The sequence below is a fragment of the Aedes aegypti genome, chromosome 3, assembly GCF_002204515.2.
Source record: "Aedes aegypti strain LVP_AGWG chromosome 3, AaegL5.0 Primary Assembly, whole genome shotgun sequence".
In the NCBI taxonomy this organism is placed as follows: Eukaryota; Metazoa; Arthropoda; class Insecta; order Diptera; family Culicidae; genus Aedes; species Aedes aegypti.
In genome coordinates this window covers 136,870,483-136,889,000 of record NC_035109.1, presented here as the reverse complement: position 1 = coordinate 136,889,000, position 18,518 = coordinate 136,870,483, and the positions used below count along the sequence as shown (strand labels likewise).

Below are 18,518 nucleotides of genomic sequence, written 5' to 3'. Positions count from 1 at the left end.
ACACATATATTAACACATAGTTCAGTTTCTGCAACGAAAATTCCCCTGGCTTGTGGAGCTTTTTGAAAAGCAAAGTATATACCAGAGAATCTCGAGGCATTGACGAGCTCAGGGCAAACACTCGTGCGGAAGTTATTGCAAAACCTCCCGAAAGGCTCGAAGTAATTGAAAATGTAGCAAAAATAGCTCATTTGCTGTGTCCAATGAAGGCAATCACTTGATTGATGTTGTTTCCATGATATAGTCCAAATTGTAAAATAATTGAAATATAGAAATTGATTGACTCTTACAAATTTATTCAATTGGATGGCGCACCCTGTATCTTGTGAACACAGGTGAACCCTACAGTCACTCTATTCGCAGTCTGGCGGATAGGACTATCAGAGTCAATCAGATTGTAGCCAATCGAACATGACAGGTACAGTATGACCCATAAAAAATGCGAAATTCGTCATACCATGCTTTATAGTAGTTTTTATAAGGAAAATGTGAACGAAACATAAATATTGTTCATTATTTGTATTGTTTAATAGGTTTAGACTCAGTTTTTCGCTTTGGACATGATTGTCATCTGTTACCTTCAACTTATAAGAGAGGAATTAGAAGCATACCTTAAAATTTTATCATGCAGTCAACGAGTTCAATATCTTTGTGATGAAAGCTTCTAAAGCATCAACGATGGGGTGAGATTCTTCATAGTCCTTGTCTCCAGCATTCGCCCATATCAAATGATAGAATGGGTTCATACCTGGATCATTGGGGACTTGAACAAATTTTCAAAAAAACGGTTTATTTTGGAGAGCCGTGGTTGATCTTTCATATAAGTGTGATAAGCGGCTCTGTTTTGCTCAAAACATATGAGCTAGTATTGATATAAGTCCTCTCTAACCAAAGGAACAAATTTCTTCCTCAAAAAACTGTTATAGACCTCTGTATTTATTTTTTATTAAATTTTAACAAAAAAATAAAGACGTATCAAATCCATAAGACGCAAATGCCCTCAAATTTATAACCCTGGAAAAATATTTTATTGTGACTACGAGAAACACGTTCTCTAAGAACTCCTTCATCCTCTGATACCAAACAAATTAATATTTTCAACAATAAAGTGTGATTTTCGAACGTGGAAAGTTTATCACCAGAGTATACGACAATCAGTCGCTTTTTTAACTTTGATCGGACAAAACCTTCAAACTTCTTTGCTTTATTTCATTGTTTAGAACAGTAAGAAAAATATGACAAAAATTGTCCTAGATAGCGAAGTTATGTCAGAATATACTTCAGTAGTCATAAATTACATTCACTCACAAAAACAACGAAATTAATGCTTATGGATGCTGAATTCACGTGCAAACAATTTTCGAATTTTTTTATGGGCCATACTGTAGAGAGTGCTTGAATCTGTGAACAGTATTGTGACGGAAGAGATATTTAAATCAACGAAAAACAAGAAATAATTCGCCTTATAGGAAAAATGAACAAAACTTTAATGGTATTATAGCAAAGCGCAGTTCAAAAATTGTCGGCTTAACTTGAAGGCTTGAACATTTTGTTCAGTTTTCAGCGATTTTAGTGAGATTTTCATGTTGTCAGTTCTTGCGATTTTCTATTCGCGAGACTGTGAATAGAGTGACTGTAGTGAACTCTACTACTTTGGGACAGTTTCATGATCTCCAATATCAGTGTAACGAGAAACGAGTATTCTTCACCAGTGCTGTACATATTACTGCAGCGTGACGACTGAAGTGTTAAGACAATACAAATCTTAGCTTAGATCAACTATTTTGTTACTCATCTTTTGAGTGAAGTTGTTGACAGTCTAGCATATATTCATGTAAGAAATTTTTACTTCTTCGGTTATAATGGTATTATCAGTTAATAACTTTGGAAGTGCTCTCAGAAAACTGAACTGATAAACAGGATCTTCTACTGAGAGTATAATTCAAAATAAACGTATTATGACAATCAGAAAACTGCTTTTGACGGTGGTGTTACCTAAAGAGACTGAAATACAAAGAGACGAAATCTGATCATTTTGAAAATAAAGCAGCTAGCAACTATGCAGATGCATCACGCAGCACTGTTGAATCCCACGCTTAAAGTGGCTGACAAGTTGCATGTGTTGAGTATATACAGGTTAGGGTCACGAATTCAAAGTTGACTACACAAGCTTTACCCATACTTTATGCAAAACATGAAAATTGCATGCGGCACTAGTTTACTCGGAAAATATGCTACTTCAAAAGAAGCTTTTTTTCGTGGATGGTATACATTTTTGAGTGATCCGTTTTTGGTGTGCGTAAAAAACGTTGGGTACGTAACAAAATTATATTAATTTATGTTATTATGGCATGAAGATTTTATTGAACATAGGTTGCTACAATTTTGATGCAGGATGTTGTTAAAATAACTAAATTTATAACAAAAAGTTCTATGAATTGTAACATAAATATAACAAAATGTGTTTTTAATCTATCAAAAACATATCAAGTCCAGTTATAATTTTTGACACAAAGTATCAACATTATAATACTGTATAATATACGGGGTAACTCATTGAGTTATGAGCTTTTTGATCAATTATATGAAAATTCTAACAAAACATGATATTCCGTGCAATAGACAGTAACATATATGATTATAAGCAGTTTTTTTTTATCATAGCTGCCTATATAGATTTTTCTTTCTCTTAATCTACCATTGAAGGGCCTAAACCCAAAGTGTATGTGTGTCATAAGCTGTAGTATAATTGGTTATTCGTTCGTGTACAGAATGGAAATTGTGGGTTCAAGTCCCGTCGGCTACAGAATATTTTAGCATAATGTTACCACAATTACACTTAATTTGGCAAACTATCTCGATCTGCCGATGTTGAATACCTTTCCCCTAAAAGTAAAAATAGCTGATTGCAAAAGTCGTAGGGTCGATGTACCAATAGCCGCATAGCTAAGAACAAATATTCGTATAAAATCGAAAATTAACGCTAGCGCCATTATTTTTCTACCATCTGAATGCTTTTTATCTTGGTTATGCGGTAAAAATATGAAAACTACGAAAACTCATATGTTTGTATTTATTATCGCTTGTGCCACTATAGGAATACATGTGCCTATAGTAGCACTATTTCTAATTTCTGTTCCTATAGTAGCACTAGCATCACGGCGTTGGCAAAATACTAATCAAAACCGTATCTTTACAAAGCTTTTATATTTTTCCTTCAAAGTGTGGATCAAAAGCTTTCGTTTGATGTAAAAAAAGTTTCTAATTCATTAATTATTTCGTATAATAAAAAATAGTTTCTCTCAGTAGTGCTACTATAGGAACAATAGGTTTACTATAGGCGCAAGGGCGCTCAAATTTTAAGCAAAACTAATTATTTCGATCATTTTTTGAACAAAATCGAGCTGTGTATCAATAGTACTTAGATAAATAGCTCCTGACCTTCATGTCAAAAAATATTTTGAGAAGATTTATAGCAAAACGGCTGTAAAAAGCCACTAGTGCGACTATAGCCACTGTCCACTAAGGGAACGCTGACCCTAATAAAAAAAAAGAAATAAGTTTTTACAAAATTTCCAATCTTTTCGATAGTGAAGAATTAAACTACGATTAAGTTTCATTTTTCACTCTTAATAATTTGAAAGTGCAAGGGAAGACGGGGTTATATGCTCTCCCTAAGGAAAAACTCAATTTGAACTGTGCATTTTGTCGCAAACACGATTCTAATAGGATTTACCAGGAGGTAGCATATTCAAGCTCGCAATTCCTAAAACAGTTTTTAGATTAAGGTGAATCAACAAGACATGGTAACATAATTAAGGGTTTTCGAAACAGCGGGTATAACACGCCATCACAGTTCCAAACGGTGTTTTTTTTTTTGAAAATTCCAGCTATTTTCCAAATTCTTATGTATGCAGCAGATACTATTCAGTTCTATGTTTCGTTTGAATTCGGATTTTTGCGGTATTATTTGAATTTCACTAATGGTTTCTGAGTAGGTATCCATTAAGATTGGCGCATTTTACCCCACGTCACTTACTCCAAGGTTACCAAAATCGTTTCTGATTTTTTTTATGTGAAAATTGGGAAATGTTTCTTTTTTTTCGTGGGAAGCGTTAAAATTGATAGAGGTCGTATGAAGTGATCGAATGTGACTAAGTTACCTTTTATCTTGGAGATATTGAGGTGACGTGTTCTACCCTGAAGGCGAATTTAACACCTAGTTCCTCTAATGAAAAAACAATGTTTTGGAATATTAAAAAAATCAGTGTGCAAAATTTTCGTGCAAAATTCCAAGGGTTCAAAAAATGTATATAGAAACAATGGGTATAACGCTACACTGGACTAAGAAATCGGGTCAGACTGAACAAACAATTTCGCCAGAGATGTCACCAATTCATATGAATATGCTTCAAAATGCGACTGATTTGGAGCTGCCTAACAGATTTGCCTGCAGATTTTATGGGAAAGCTGCCGAAGAGAATGAGGATGCCGACAATAGTCACAGTAACAAGAGATGCTTGAAGATTGTTGTAAAAATGTTTCTAATATGCTTTTAGCAAGTCTGTCTGTGTGAATCGATGAAGGATTGAGCAGCGCATATTTATTTATTTATTTATTTATTTTAACAAAAATTTTGGAAGAGGGAAAAACCCCTTTGAGTGATTTCCTTTCGAAATCTTTCTCAAAGAGGCACAAAACCTCTTCATCTTTTCATATAACGTTACAAAACAAAAAGAAATCTTATAACTAAAGGCTCATACGGCAAAGATATACCATAACAAAGCCACAAACTGCAACATGAATCCAAGCTATCTGAAGTATGAAGTGATTTCCAAACCAGGATGAGGGAGGGGGTCTTCCAAAACAGAATCCATCTTCACATCTGCAAATAAAAATAGAAAAAAAAAACACACACACAAGGCACGAGTATCAAACAATATATGAGATTTCATTCAAAAAACTAAATAAGAGTTTAAGTATATGATAACATCTTGTACCCAGTATATCCCGAATAGATACAGGAATTGGATGGCCATATTTGATTATACTATTAAATAATTTATTCCTTGGTAAAATGAACCTGGAACATTGAAGAACTATATGATCAATATCTTCATAAGATTCACCACATTCACATAGATTTGAATCCACAATATTAATACGATATAAATGATTGTTACAAATATAATGATTTGAAATCAATCGCGAAAATGAACAAATAAAGTTTCTGGTTCCTGGTATATTTCTAAACCAAGGAAAATGACTTACTTTTGGACAAATTGAATGACACCATCTTCCTTTATCACTGGAGTTCCAACAAGTTTACCAACTATCAAGGGAATGTATTTTCAGTTTAGGATAATGCTCAGATGGAAAAATATCACGATCATAAGTTATACCCCGAACAACACCAAGTTTAGCCAATGAATCAGCCTGCTCATTACCGTATATTCTACAATGAGCAGGGATCCACACAAATTTAATAATAAATCCTTGACTATGCAAGTTAAATAATATTTTTTTCATCATAAATAAAACATGATGAGTTTTGAAATTGAAAGAGATGGTACTCAAAGCACGAAGACAACTCAAGCTGTCAGAACATACAATGTAAACATTTGGTGGACAATCCTTTATCAAGTTACAAGTAAAGTATAAGGCAATCAATTCTGCAATGAATATGGAGCAAGGAGATTTTAATTTGAAAAAATGAGCCAAAAATTCATTGTATACTCCAAAACCCGCGATACCTTGAGCTAAGGATCCATCAGTGAAATAAAATTGTGAGGAAGTAATTCCATCAAATTTACGCATAAATAAAATATTGGCAAAAGAAGAATACAGATGATTTGGAATTTGTTTCAGTTCATGGAATAGAGAAAAGTCAATCAAAGGTTGAAAAGTGTGAATATTAATTTCAAAATTATAAAAACTATTATATGAAATTGATACTATATTTTCAGATGAGCAATGAATGTAAGATTCCAATATTTTGCTCGTTGGGTTAATTTCGAATAAAGACTTCAAAATATTGATAATTGGATGATTATTTGATAAACAATTCATCAAAAATTTACAATTGAGTTCTTGAAAACGAATTTTAAGTGGTACGACACCTGCCAGTACTTCTGTTGATTGAGTATGAGTTGAATTCATAAGTTTCAAACAAATTCTCAAACAACGAAATTGTATTTTTTCAAGTTTGATAAAGTGTGTTTGTGCAGCACTTCCAAAAGTGAAACAACCATATTCCATGACTGAACGAATAGTAGTTTTGTAAAGTGTAATTAAATCAGATGGATTAGCACCCCACCAAGTACCTGTAATAGTACGGAGAAAATTGATTCGTTTTGAACATGTTTTTTGAATGTGTTTAATATGAATGTTCCAATTAAATTTAGGGTCAAACCATATGCCAAGATATTTAAATTCATCAACTTGTTCAATTTCGATTCCATTAAGATATAAATTAATGGAAATGTTCGAATGTTTTCTCGAAAAGATCATATATTTTGTTTTTTGAACAGAAAATGAAAATCCATTCTCATGTGCCCATGAATCAATGTTATTTAAGGCACATTGCATAAAATGACTAATGACTTCTCTATTTTTGCCACTGATAGAAATAACATTATCATCTGCAAATTGAAGCAAATAACAACCATTAGGAATTATTGATGTCATGTCGCTGGTAAATAAATTGTATAAAAATGGACTTAAACATGATCCTTGTGGAAGTCCGAAATAACTATGCCTTAATAATTTTGATTCTCCATTATGAAAAAAGTTCATAATTTTGAAAGAAAATAAATTAATTATGAAATTAGAAAACATACTGGGAATTTTGAAATTATTCATCTTTTCAAATAATAAATCAATTAGAACAGAATCATAGGCTCCAGAAACATCAAGAAAAGTAGAAACTAAGTCTTGTTTTCTATTGAATGAAAGCTGAATTTGTGAAGCTAAAAGTGAAACACAATCGCGAGTACCTCGACCTCTCCTAAATCCAAATTGAGAAGATGAAAAAATGTTATTGTTTTCAGCCCACAATTCAAGACGATTTAAAATCATTCTTTCCAAAAGTTTACGCAAACAAGATAATAAACTAATTGGTCTTCTACTATCAGCCGATGACGGATCTCTACCAGGTTTAAGGATACTTATAACTTTAATGAATCGCCATTCAGTAGGAATTATATTTTGATATAAGAAAGCATTATATATTGAAAGTAAATGGAGTTTTCCATCATCAGGTAAATTTTTCAATACAATAAATTTTATGTTATCAATACCTGGAGCAGTATTTTTTGTAATTGATAATGCTAAATTGAATTCGGCTAATGAAAACGCACAACAAAGATCAGGAAAATAATTTAATGGACTATTTTTAAATTTAATGGAACGTGGGACAAAATCAGGACAAATTTTTGAAGCAAACTCATGTATCCATTTTTCCGAATATTCTAAAACAGTAGAAATGCTGGGATCATAATTTCTTAAATTTCTGGCAACATCCCACAATGTAGATAAAGAAGTTTCTCTATCTAAATTTTGAATAAAATTTTTCCAATAATTTCTCTTTTTGGATTTAGTTAGTCTTATGAATTGTGCTTCAGTTTTACGATATGCAAAATAATGATTTCTGGAGCCTGATTTACGAAATAATTTAAAAGCATCAGATTTAGTTTTTAAAGCAATGGAACATTCATTATCCCACCAGAAAGAAGGGCGATTTTTTTTAATAAATCGTGAAACCTTTTTTTTATTTTGAGATTTGAATAAACAATCAATTAATAATTTTGAAAAATTATTGTAATTGTCAATTGGAGATACCGAATCAATAAAATTAATCAATGAAAGGGATACAAGATCGGAAAATTTTGTCCAATTTACATTTTCACATAGATTAGGAACATTAGAATCATGGACAGCAGCGCATATTTAAACAGATAAACACGTAGCAAATTACAAAAGAAGCGCAACATCGACTTAGGCTGCCTAAAATACTTAAATTCCCCTTTTATTTACGAAAACTGGACTTTATTCCATTAACTTCAACGGGCAACCTCTAAACGTCATTTGTCATAGTTCCAGAGACAGAATAAAATTTTGCGACACCCTAATCCACAGTCACCGCAATGGCGAGCAAAGAAAATCGAAACGGGCGAAACATGAAACGGAAAATATTGCAATATAATTGAATGACGTCAATTAATGTCAAAAATGTTATAATACATCCGAGCGAACCGAACGGTCCTAACCGACCAGCAACATTCCGTCTCTCCGTGCATTGTGAGTGAGAGTTTCCCATCCTGTGTCCAGATCACGACTCGGTGCGGTTGGTTCCTCCGACGCTCAGCACCAAGTGGTTTCGACTAGATGAATTGTGGCAACGAATCACGTTTGCCCGATGGGGGCAAAATGACTCCGGTTCTCCAGAAGCAAAAAACGAGCAACCTTTTGAGGCACTGCTGCACTGTTTGAGGAGAGCTTTTACGATGGCTTGGGGGACACTTAATTTAGCTTCAAGAACCCCGGGAACCCGATAGCCGTAGCGGTAAACGCGCAGCTATTCAGCAAGACCAAGCTGAGGGTCGTGGGTTCGAATCCCACCGGTCGAGGATCTTTTCGGGTTGGAAATTTTCTCGACTTCCTAGGGCATAGAGTATCTTCGTACCTGCCACACGATATACGCATGCAAAAATGGTCATTGGCATAGTAAGCGCTCAGAAGCAGGCTCTGTCCCAGTGGGGACGTAACGCCAGAAAAGAAGAACCCCGGGAACGACGACGTCGTTGGTGTGCCGGGTCGGTCTCTTCGGTCTTTACAATAGGAGAAGGGGGTTCAACGGAAACCGTCTTAGGTGAAGAGCAGGGACAGGGAATTTTATTTCGTTTTTGTTTGTGGATCCGTTTATCAGAACCGCTTATGGGGGAAAACTGCGGGACAACTGTAGTGAGAGTACGAGGAGACGCAAAACCGCAACCGCACAGACGAAGAAAATAGTAAATGAAAAATGGGGGGCCCTGTTGACAGTGAGGAGTTTGTTGAATGTTTTATGCGAGTCCAATCCCAAAGTAGAACGAACGATATTTATGGCTGGGACAATGTAGTTATAGCAGCATTCGAAGAACTGTGAAATGTTTTCTATGAACTCCGTATTCGAAACGATTTTGAATGATATTGTCAACTTTTTCAGGGTTTTTATAGACACAGTTTGACGTTTGCTGAACTTAGTCTACTCCAAGTGAGAGTATCAAGCTTGATTTATAGCGAAATGGCCGTAAAAGCCACTAAGAAGATTTTAGGGAACTGTTTACTAAGGGAATACCCATTTTGTCAATACATGTGATTCTTGTTAGATTTTATAACAAGGGGTCCTGTTTAAAATTTTTCTGGTCAATTATTCGACGAATAAAGACACCTCAATATTCACTCTCAGTGAATCGACTACGATGACGCAAATACAGCATCGAAAAACTCATCCTACATTTACCATCGATCGAGCATCCATGGACATGCACCACGCTCCGTTGGTCGTCGCATCGCAATATCACCGTATATTTGTTCGTCCAGCCCAGAAGCACCTATAAAATAAATTTTTGAAAATGACGACGCTCGATCCGGGGGTGGCCAAACAAAAACCTTCATTTATGTAGTCATGTGCAAATGCAATAAAATAAATAAATATGAAATTTTTATTGAAACAATAAGCGGCACTCGGCGTCAGCACATACAGTATCGGGCAATACGTTTGCAACTTTTTACGGTTGTTTCGTACTAAATTTATATTCGTTTAATATTTTGAGATGTCAAACAAAATCTTTTCTCAAACCGTTATTGCTTTCGAATTCGTGATAGAAAAAATCACTCAAAAATATATGATGAAATTTAATAAACATCTGGAGAATGGTGTAAATTCCATTCAAATCGATCCATAAATAACTCAGATCAAACCCTCTAAAGTGGGCAATTTTGTATGGACATCTGAAAAGGTAGCAAATGCATTGTCCACTACTATGTACTGCTTGCTTTCCGCGCTGCCGTCATTACGCAATCCAATCCCAGTGCAATAATCAGTCGCCAACGTTGATGATGGGGGATGCCCGGAGGCGCCACGGATATTAATTATGAGGACACGAGGTGTCCTCAGCTGCTCCTCCAAGCCACCCCACCTTTTCGAAGCAAAATTAACCCCCCCCCCCCCCCCGCCACAACTCAAATCGATAATGATAAAAACCGAATTGGAAAATATTAATTTTGGTTTTATTTTCTCGCTCTATTTCCATTCCGTTGCAGGATTCGACGGGTCAGAACAGTAATGACAGCTCGAGTGGCGGCGCAACAGGTGGTGCTTCCGCTGCTCCCGGTACGCCCAACTCGCAGGGCATGAGGCCCAGTCCGTCGCCGACAGGTTCATCCGGGTCCCGCTCTATGTCGCCGGCAGTTGGTAAGTTGTGATGATGGGGTACTTAAACGTTATCTTGGAGGTCGATGTCACGAAACCGTTGTTCAATAAACATGCAGAAGATATCTTATTGACGATATTGTAGTAAGATGTTCTCGGTCCAGGAGCTTTTCGTACTGGAAATTTCCTTGACTTCCCTGGGCATAGAGTATCATCGTACCTGCCACATGATATACGAATGCGAAAATAGCAACTTTGGCAAAGAAAGCTCTCAGTTAATAACTGTGGAAGTGTTCATAAGGACACTATGCTGAGAAGCAGGCATTTATAAAGATTTGAGATTTTATAGAAGTCCCAAATTGCAAAATGGTCTCCACCATTGTTCAAAAAAACCTATTCATTTTTGCGATTTCCGTGGTCACAAGACAAGGATTTAGTTGCAATGCAAAATTATCTTTTTCCATAATCAGACGAAATCTGAAAAACAAAAGTTAATTTTAGGACATGATATCGGATAAATGTTGTTCGTGATTTTGATTCCCATTATTGGAGTTAAGGATGTTCTAAATTTCGAAAACTCAGTATATGATTCACTGTATCCAAAAAAGCACCAAGTTTTCACCAAATATTGTTCTAGCCATGGGCTTGTTAGTCTTAGCCTGAGGGGTGCGGTCTTCGACATTTTGGTCATTCAATTTGAACACAATTTTTTCTACCAATGCTAACCGTTGTTTGCTTGCTTGTCTCGTAGGAAACCAATTTCAAGATGAAAATCCAAAATATTTCACACAAAGCTTCTGCAGTCTGATGCAGGCAATAAGTCCAACAAATTAGCTAAATCAGATAGTTTCTGACTTCTGTTAGTAAAAAATATAATTCACAAAAGTTATGAAAAACTTACGCATCAATAAGACCAAATAAACGTTTTTTCAACAGTAATTGATAGTTTTTGAGTCACATAAAATGTATAGCATTTTTTAGCGTGACGAAGTAATGGCTGCACCCTCCTAGGCATACTCGGACCATTTTGATGAAAATGTTAGCTTGACAGCAGCCTGGCTGCTTGTTAATTTCCTGTTCGCACCCCCTAGGTCTTAGCAAAAACTGCTTTTCTTCCCTTCTGAAGTAAATCGTCTCTATATCCTTAAGAGCAGAACTGCTCATATTTGCATAGTCATCATAAGCGCCATTGTCATTTTTAACATTCCGAAGGTGGTTATTCTTGAGCATATAATGGCAAATATTACCGATGGGGCACTCGTTCTAACTCTCATCTAGATACCTACTACAGCTAAGCTGCATGCCTGGACAAAATAAAAAAAAAAACCTAGGGCCCGTTTCGAAGTTACGCCCTTTTTAAATTATATGTCCACAAATTTAAGGGGAAAACAGTGATAATTAAACGGTTTTTCATTTTTAGTGATTATCAAAGAAATTTTGCTATCAAAGCTTGAGTCATGTAAGTTTTTTCAGTTGTTTGTAACCACTGGATGGAATTTTAAGTCGCAAGATCGATCAAATTGGGAAAACAAAACTGGAAAGGAACAACTTAACCCTCTAATACCCAAATTTTTATTTTCGATTTAAGTATTATTTTCCTAATCGTTCTAAACACGTTTTGAGCATTTATTTATTTTTATTCGCAAATTTTTAAATTTTGGTTTTTGATTTTTATAATTTTTATTTTTGAACATCCCTAGCTTTTTTCATTTTTTCTCGAAGCCTTTTCTTGTTGTTGATTTTTGGCAATAATAAAAATTTAAATTGTTACGGTATTTTGAAAAATATTGAATTTTTATTTTTTTTTTCGGAGCGTATTTTATTTTCCGTGTAACTAACGGAAAAACAAGTTTGACATGATTTTAATACCACCAGGCTCTTCTTTTGTGATAGGTTAATCGTATAAAAATATAAAAGGTACGATTTTTTATATTACACGTTAAATGAAGCCCAGGCATTTGTAGGTTATATAAGAATGCAATTTTTAAAACAATTTCTAAAAATACAAAAAAGTTTCAAAAGTCATAAGAAACTTTTTTTATATGCGTGTTATGAGTCAAAGTATAAGCCAAAAATAAAGTCATTTTGATTTCCGAGCTACGAAAAAATACACAAAATTCCAAAGTGTACCCCGTCTAAAGGCGGGGTTGGGTATTAGAGGGTTAACAAGCTATAATGGATAAAATCATCCAGAACATTGTGCAACAAAAAACAATTGATGAGGCTAGAAGCAAAGGGGTGTAAGTGACAAAAACCTAGTTTAAAAAAAACCGACTTTGCAGTTTTTTCAGTAATTTTTCAAATTGTATAGGAGCCAGAAAAGCAAGCCAAACTTCTACGAATTATGTTATTTTTCCTGTTGGACGGAATAATCTCCTAAAGATACAGTTGGAAAGTTTGGAAACTGTAGAATTTTTCGAAATACTTAACTCAAAACTGATCAAAATGTCATTTACACCCCTCTACGTTTGGGCCCCTCAATTTAGTTACATGATCTAGCCGGCTCCGTAATGCCTTACAGTGTTTGAGCCTTCAAAAACTCAGTAATTTAGAACCAACTTTTATGAATTGTATTTACTGTTTATCATTCACAACTTTTGACCATGATTGGAGATATTAGAATGCTCTTTAAAGACACAAAGTTATAGCCTGTGCAGCTAAAAGGCTGATGACGGTCAGCCATTTAGCTGCACAGACTATAACTTATCACTTGACAACGTGCAAGCATGCTCCAGTGGCACAGCCGAGAAACATTTCTAACGAGAAGTTTCGATGGCTGAAGCGGGAATCGAACCCACACCCCACGACACGATGCGCTTAAATGCCTGACGACACTAAATCACTGATTTTCTTTGAATTTATGGACTTATAACTTCAAAAGGGCGTGACGTCAAAACGGGCCCTACATTTTTTTTTAATTATACGCAGACATGCAGCTTAGCTATTGGAAACGACTAGTAAGCACATATTTGATAGATTTTTTTTCTGTTAACACACCGAGGACGAAGCCTCAAAATCAGTTGGAACGCTAAATTCAACTCACTATATCTCAGCAGTCCTAAGCCCGATTTACAAAATTTTGGCACCAACAGAAATGTATGGGCTTCTAGATTCATGTCAGATTTTTGAAATATTTTTGGGAACTACTGTTTGATTTGTAGTACTTAAAACACCGGAGCAAGTCCTAAAAAAAATTCTAATCGGTAGTAATTTGTAGATAACTTAGAATTTATCGCGATAACCTCTAGATTTTTTTATTGTGTGATGATTGTATTAGTGTAACTAAACATTGGTATTGAATTTATGATTGTTAGCCGTTCAAAGAACTACAATATATTCACAAAACTGCGTAGAATACAGAAAAAATACATTTTCAACTATAACTTGAAATTTATCGCGATTACCCAAACATTTTATGATTTTAAAATATACTCATATTCAAGGCAATCAAATTTGCAGAACACTGATAATGAATTTCTGTACGAAAAACTACAATATTTTCACAAAATAGTGAAAAATACAGAAAAATACAGGTTTTATACAGTAGGGGAATTAGGGGCATAATGGACACGTTAAGCAAATGTTCGTTTTAAGACCCTTAAATGGCAATGTTTTTAATTTAACCCCGGCTAGTTTTCAAGTTTGATGTTAGTACGACGTGCCACATTCATTCATTGTGATAAAAATCATATCATATGTCAGAAAAGCGAGATAGAAAATTGGGACGAAAACAAGGCTGGTAAAAAGGTATCGGGGCGAAATGAACACCTGTATGAAACTAAGTTATTCCAACATATTCAATGACTGTCAATCATTCCGATATGCAAAAGGACTCTTCCTCAATCATAATAGCTAAAAAGAACCTTTCTGGGTTCGTTACTTTGCTCAAAACTTAGATTCTTCCACGGTCTTGCTTATATGCCAATTTGAAACTGAGAAAAATGTTAAGTCAAATTTTAAAGAACAATTGAAGCAAAACATATTTTTTTTTACCGTCAAGCATTTCAAATGCATTACAGATTTCTTGCAGTGAATGAACTTTTGATGAAATATGTGTATTATCAGATATTGAGAGGGTGTCCATTTCGCCCCGTATGTTCATTATGCCCCTAATCCCCCTAATTTTATATTTATTGCGATGACTCATTAGTTTTATACTTTTAAACTATTTGTATGTTCATGAGAAACACATTTTCTGAACATAGTGAAAAATACAGAAAAACACAGGTTTTCTACAGTAATTTCATATTTATCGCAATGGCTCATCAGTTTTATAATTTTCAACTCTTTGTATGTTCATGAGAAACCAATTTTCTGAACATCGTTGATCGCTGTTTGTTCAAAAAACTACAACAACAATTCACAAAACTGCGTAAAATACAGAAAAAATACATTTTCAACTATAACTTGATATTTATCGCGATGACCCAAACATTTTATGATCTTAAAATATACTCATTTTTAAGGCCATCAAATTTGCAGTACACTGATAATAAATTTCTGTTGGAAAAACTTCAATATTTTCACAAAATAGTGAAAAATACAGAAAAATACAGGTTTTCTATAGTAATTTCATATTTATCGCAATGGCTCATCAGTTTTATAATTTTAAACTCTTTGTATGTTCATGAGAAACCAATTTGCTGAACATCGTTGATCGCTGTTTGTTCAAAGAACTACAACAACAATTCACAAAACTGCGTAAAATACAGAAAAAAATACATTTTCAACTATAACTTGATATTTATCGCGATGACCCAAACATTTTATGATCTTAAAATATACTCATTTTTAAGGCTATCAAATTTGCAGAACACTGATAATAAATTTCTGTTGGAAAAACTTCAATATTTTCACAAAATAGTGAAAAATACAGAAAAATACAGGTTTTCTATAGTAATTTCATATTTATCGCAATGGCTCATCAGTTTTATAATTTTAAACTCTTTGTATGTTCATGAGAAACAAATTTGCTGAACATTGTTGATCGCTGTTTGTTCAAAGAACTACAAAATATTCCCAAAACTGCGTAGAACACAGAAAAAATACATTTTCAATTATAACTTGAAATTTATCGCGATGACCCAAACACTTTATGATCTTAAAATATACTCATATTTAAGGCCATCAAATTTGCAGAACACTGATAATTAATTTCTGTTAGAAAAACTACAATATTTTCACAAAATAGTGAAAAATACAGAAAAATACAGGTTTTCTACAGTAATTTCATATTTATCGTAATGGCTCATCAGTTTTATAATTTTAAACTCTTTGTATGTTCATGAGAAAAATATTTTCTGAACATCGTTGATAGCTGTTTGTTCAAAGAACTACAATATATTCACAAAACTGCGTAGAATACAGAAAAATACATTTTCAACTATAACTTGAAATTTATTGCGATGGCCCAAACATTTTATGATATTAAAATATACTCATATAAAAGGGCATCAAATATACAGAACACTGATAATAAATTTCTGTACAAAAAACTACAATATTTTCACAAAATAGTGTAAAATACAGAAAAATACAGGTTTTATACAGTAATTTTATATTTATCGTATTGGCTCATCAGTTTTATAATTTTAAACTCTTTGTCTGTTCATGAGAAACAAATTTGCTGAACATCGTTGGTCGCTGTTTGTTCAAAGAACTACAATATATTCACAAAACTGCGTAGAATACAGAAAAAATACATTTTCAACTTTAACTTGAAATTTATCGCGATTGCTCAAACATTTTATGATAATAAAATATACTCATATTCAAGGCCATCAAATTTGCAGAACACTGATAATGAATTTCTGTACGAAAAACTACAATATTTACACAAAATAGTGAAAATTACAGAAAAATACAGGTCTTCTACAGTAATTTCATATATATCGTAATGGCTCATCAGTTTCATAATTTTAAACTCTTTGTATGTTCATGAGGAATGCATTTTCTGAACATCTTTGATAGCTGTTTGTTCAAAGAACTATAATATATTCAAAAAACTGCGTAGAATACAGAAAAAATACATTTTCAACTATAACTTGAAATTTATTGCGATGGCCCAAACATTTTATGATCTTAAAATATACTCATATATAAGGGCATCAAATATGCAGAACACTGATAATAAATTTCTATACGAAAAACTACAATATTTTCACAAAATAGTGAAAAATACAGAAAAATACAGGTTTTATACAGTAATTTTATATTTATTGCGATGACTCATTAGTTTTATAATTTTAAACTATTTGTATGTTCATGAGAAACACATTTTCTGAACATCGTTGATAGCTGTTTGTTCAAAGAAATACAATACTTTCACAAAACTGCGTATAATACAGAAAATTCTGAAATTTGTTCTACAATTTATTGATTGTCTCTAGACCTTATCAATTTAAAGACAATGCTTCAATTGTTTGATATAAAATTAAACATTTTTTTATGTTTTTCAAAGAACGACAACATTTTCGCAAAACAGTGAATTATACAGGAAAAATACGATCCTAACAACAATTTTTTTGCGATGATCCATGGGTTTTGTGATTTTAATATATTCTCATATTTAGGGTTGTCAAGTTTGCACAACATAATCGATAAAATTTTATTGAAATAACTACAATATTTTCACAAATTATCGTATAATACAAAAAGATTCTGTTGCTACCGAAGGTTGAACATTTTATCATCTTATAATTTTCTAAATTGTTGTTATTTTTTCAATAAAATAAATTGTGCTCAAAAATCATGTGTAATACAGAAATATTTAAAATTTCTCCTGTAATTTTGAAATTGCCGCCTTGCCGCATTGGCTTATAATCTCCATGGTTTAAATTTTTTCAGATTCATATATAAATTGACAGAACGTATCAAAACACAACAAACGTTGAATGCCAAAACGTCGAAAGGAATAATACATCTAATTGAAAAAAAATATCGAATTATTTATTCTTTCGGAAGAGAATTATTCTTCCAAGATCATTTCGTTCCCTTCCAATTCCCACCTTTCGACGTTTTGTCAGCCAACTGCAAATCACTGATTGCCTCCAGACCATATCATTTTAAGTGTTTGAAGCATACTTATATATAAAAGTAAATATATCTACAGAACATTTTTGTTGATTCCTAATGAACTAAAACAGTTTCACAAAACTGTGGAAGATACCAGAAAAGTTAGATCGTAATAATAACCTTTAAAAAAAACTTTCTCAACAATTATAATGGCTATTTGCTCTAAGAACTACAATATTTTCACCAAACCACGAATAATACAGAACAGTCTCTGACTATGGTTGCATTTTCATAGTAGTTATGTTTACGATTTGAAATTTTCTCAACGTAATAAATATAAAAAATAGAGCAGTTATTGTTTCTGTTTTCAAAGCACGACAAACAGTTTACAAAATTGGTAATATAATAACTTCTATTTATTGATAATATTTGCACAAATCATATAAATGTATTATTATGTATTATAACAGAAATTTATCTGATTTCCGTTGCAATATAATAATGGTGGCAAAAAGTTATCATTTTCATGATTTTATTATATTTTTTCAAATTAAAAACCATAAATTAACTAAGCAAATTTTAAGTTTCTCCACAGCATTAAACCATTCTCAAAAAAATGTAAATAATACAGAACAAATACCTTCAACAATCTTACTTCATATTTACCGCAACGACGCATAGATTTTGTGGTTTTAAACTATTCTCATATTTGAGGCTTACAACTACAAATTGTAGCTTATCATTATTGTCGCAATTACATAATTTTTTAAATTTACTTATAATAACAAAATTAATAATATTTTATTTACATGGATGACGGTGTTAAAAAAAAGTGGATCGCTTCAACCCTAGTTTGTCCTTATTTGTAGATTCATGTGCGGTTATAGAAATGTGCTTGAAATCTATTGTTTGATTTGTAGTACTACAAACACTGGAGCTAGTCTAAAAAAATTTAGCGTTTGTTTGTACACAACTTGAAACTTATCTAACAATGAAGTTCGAATTTAACGAAAAGTTCTTATACATGATTTTGTGAAAATATTGTAGTTTTGGGAACGAACAGCTTCTAATAATTTTGAGCACACTTATT

General features: G+C 33.2%; 1 protein-coding gene across 9 annotated transcripts in view; it reads left to right on the top strand.

Annotated features, from left to right (window-relative positions):
* Positions 1 to 18,518, top strand: part of LOC23687700 (trithorax group protein osa) — a 566,458-nt gene that overhangs the window by 496,282 nt on the left and 51,658 nt on the right. For all 9 annotated transcript variants that reach the window (XM_021852024.1, XM_021852027.1, XM_021852032.1 and 6 more), the window contains one exon: positions 10,306 to 10,456. In XM_021852024.1, coding sequence (XP_021707716.1) covers positions 10,306 to 10,456 — 151 coding nt within the window. The remainder of the gene's footprint in view (positions 1 to 10,305; positions 10,457 to 18,518) is intronic.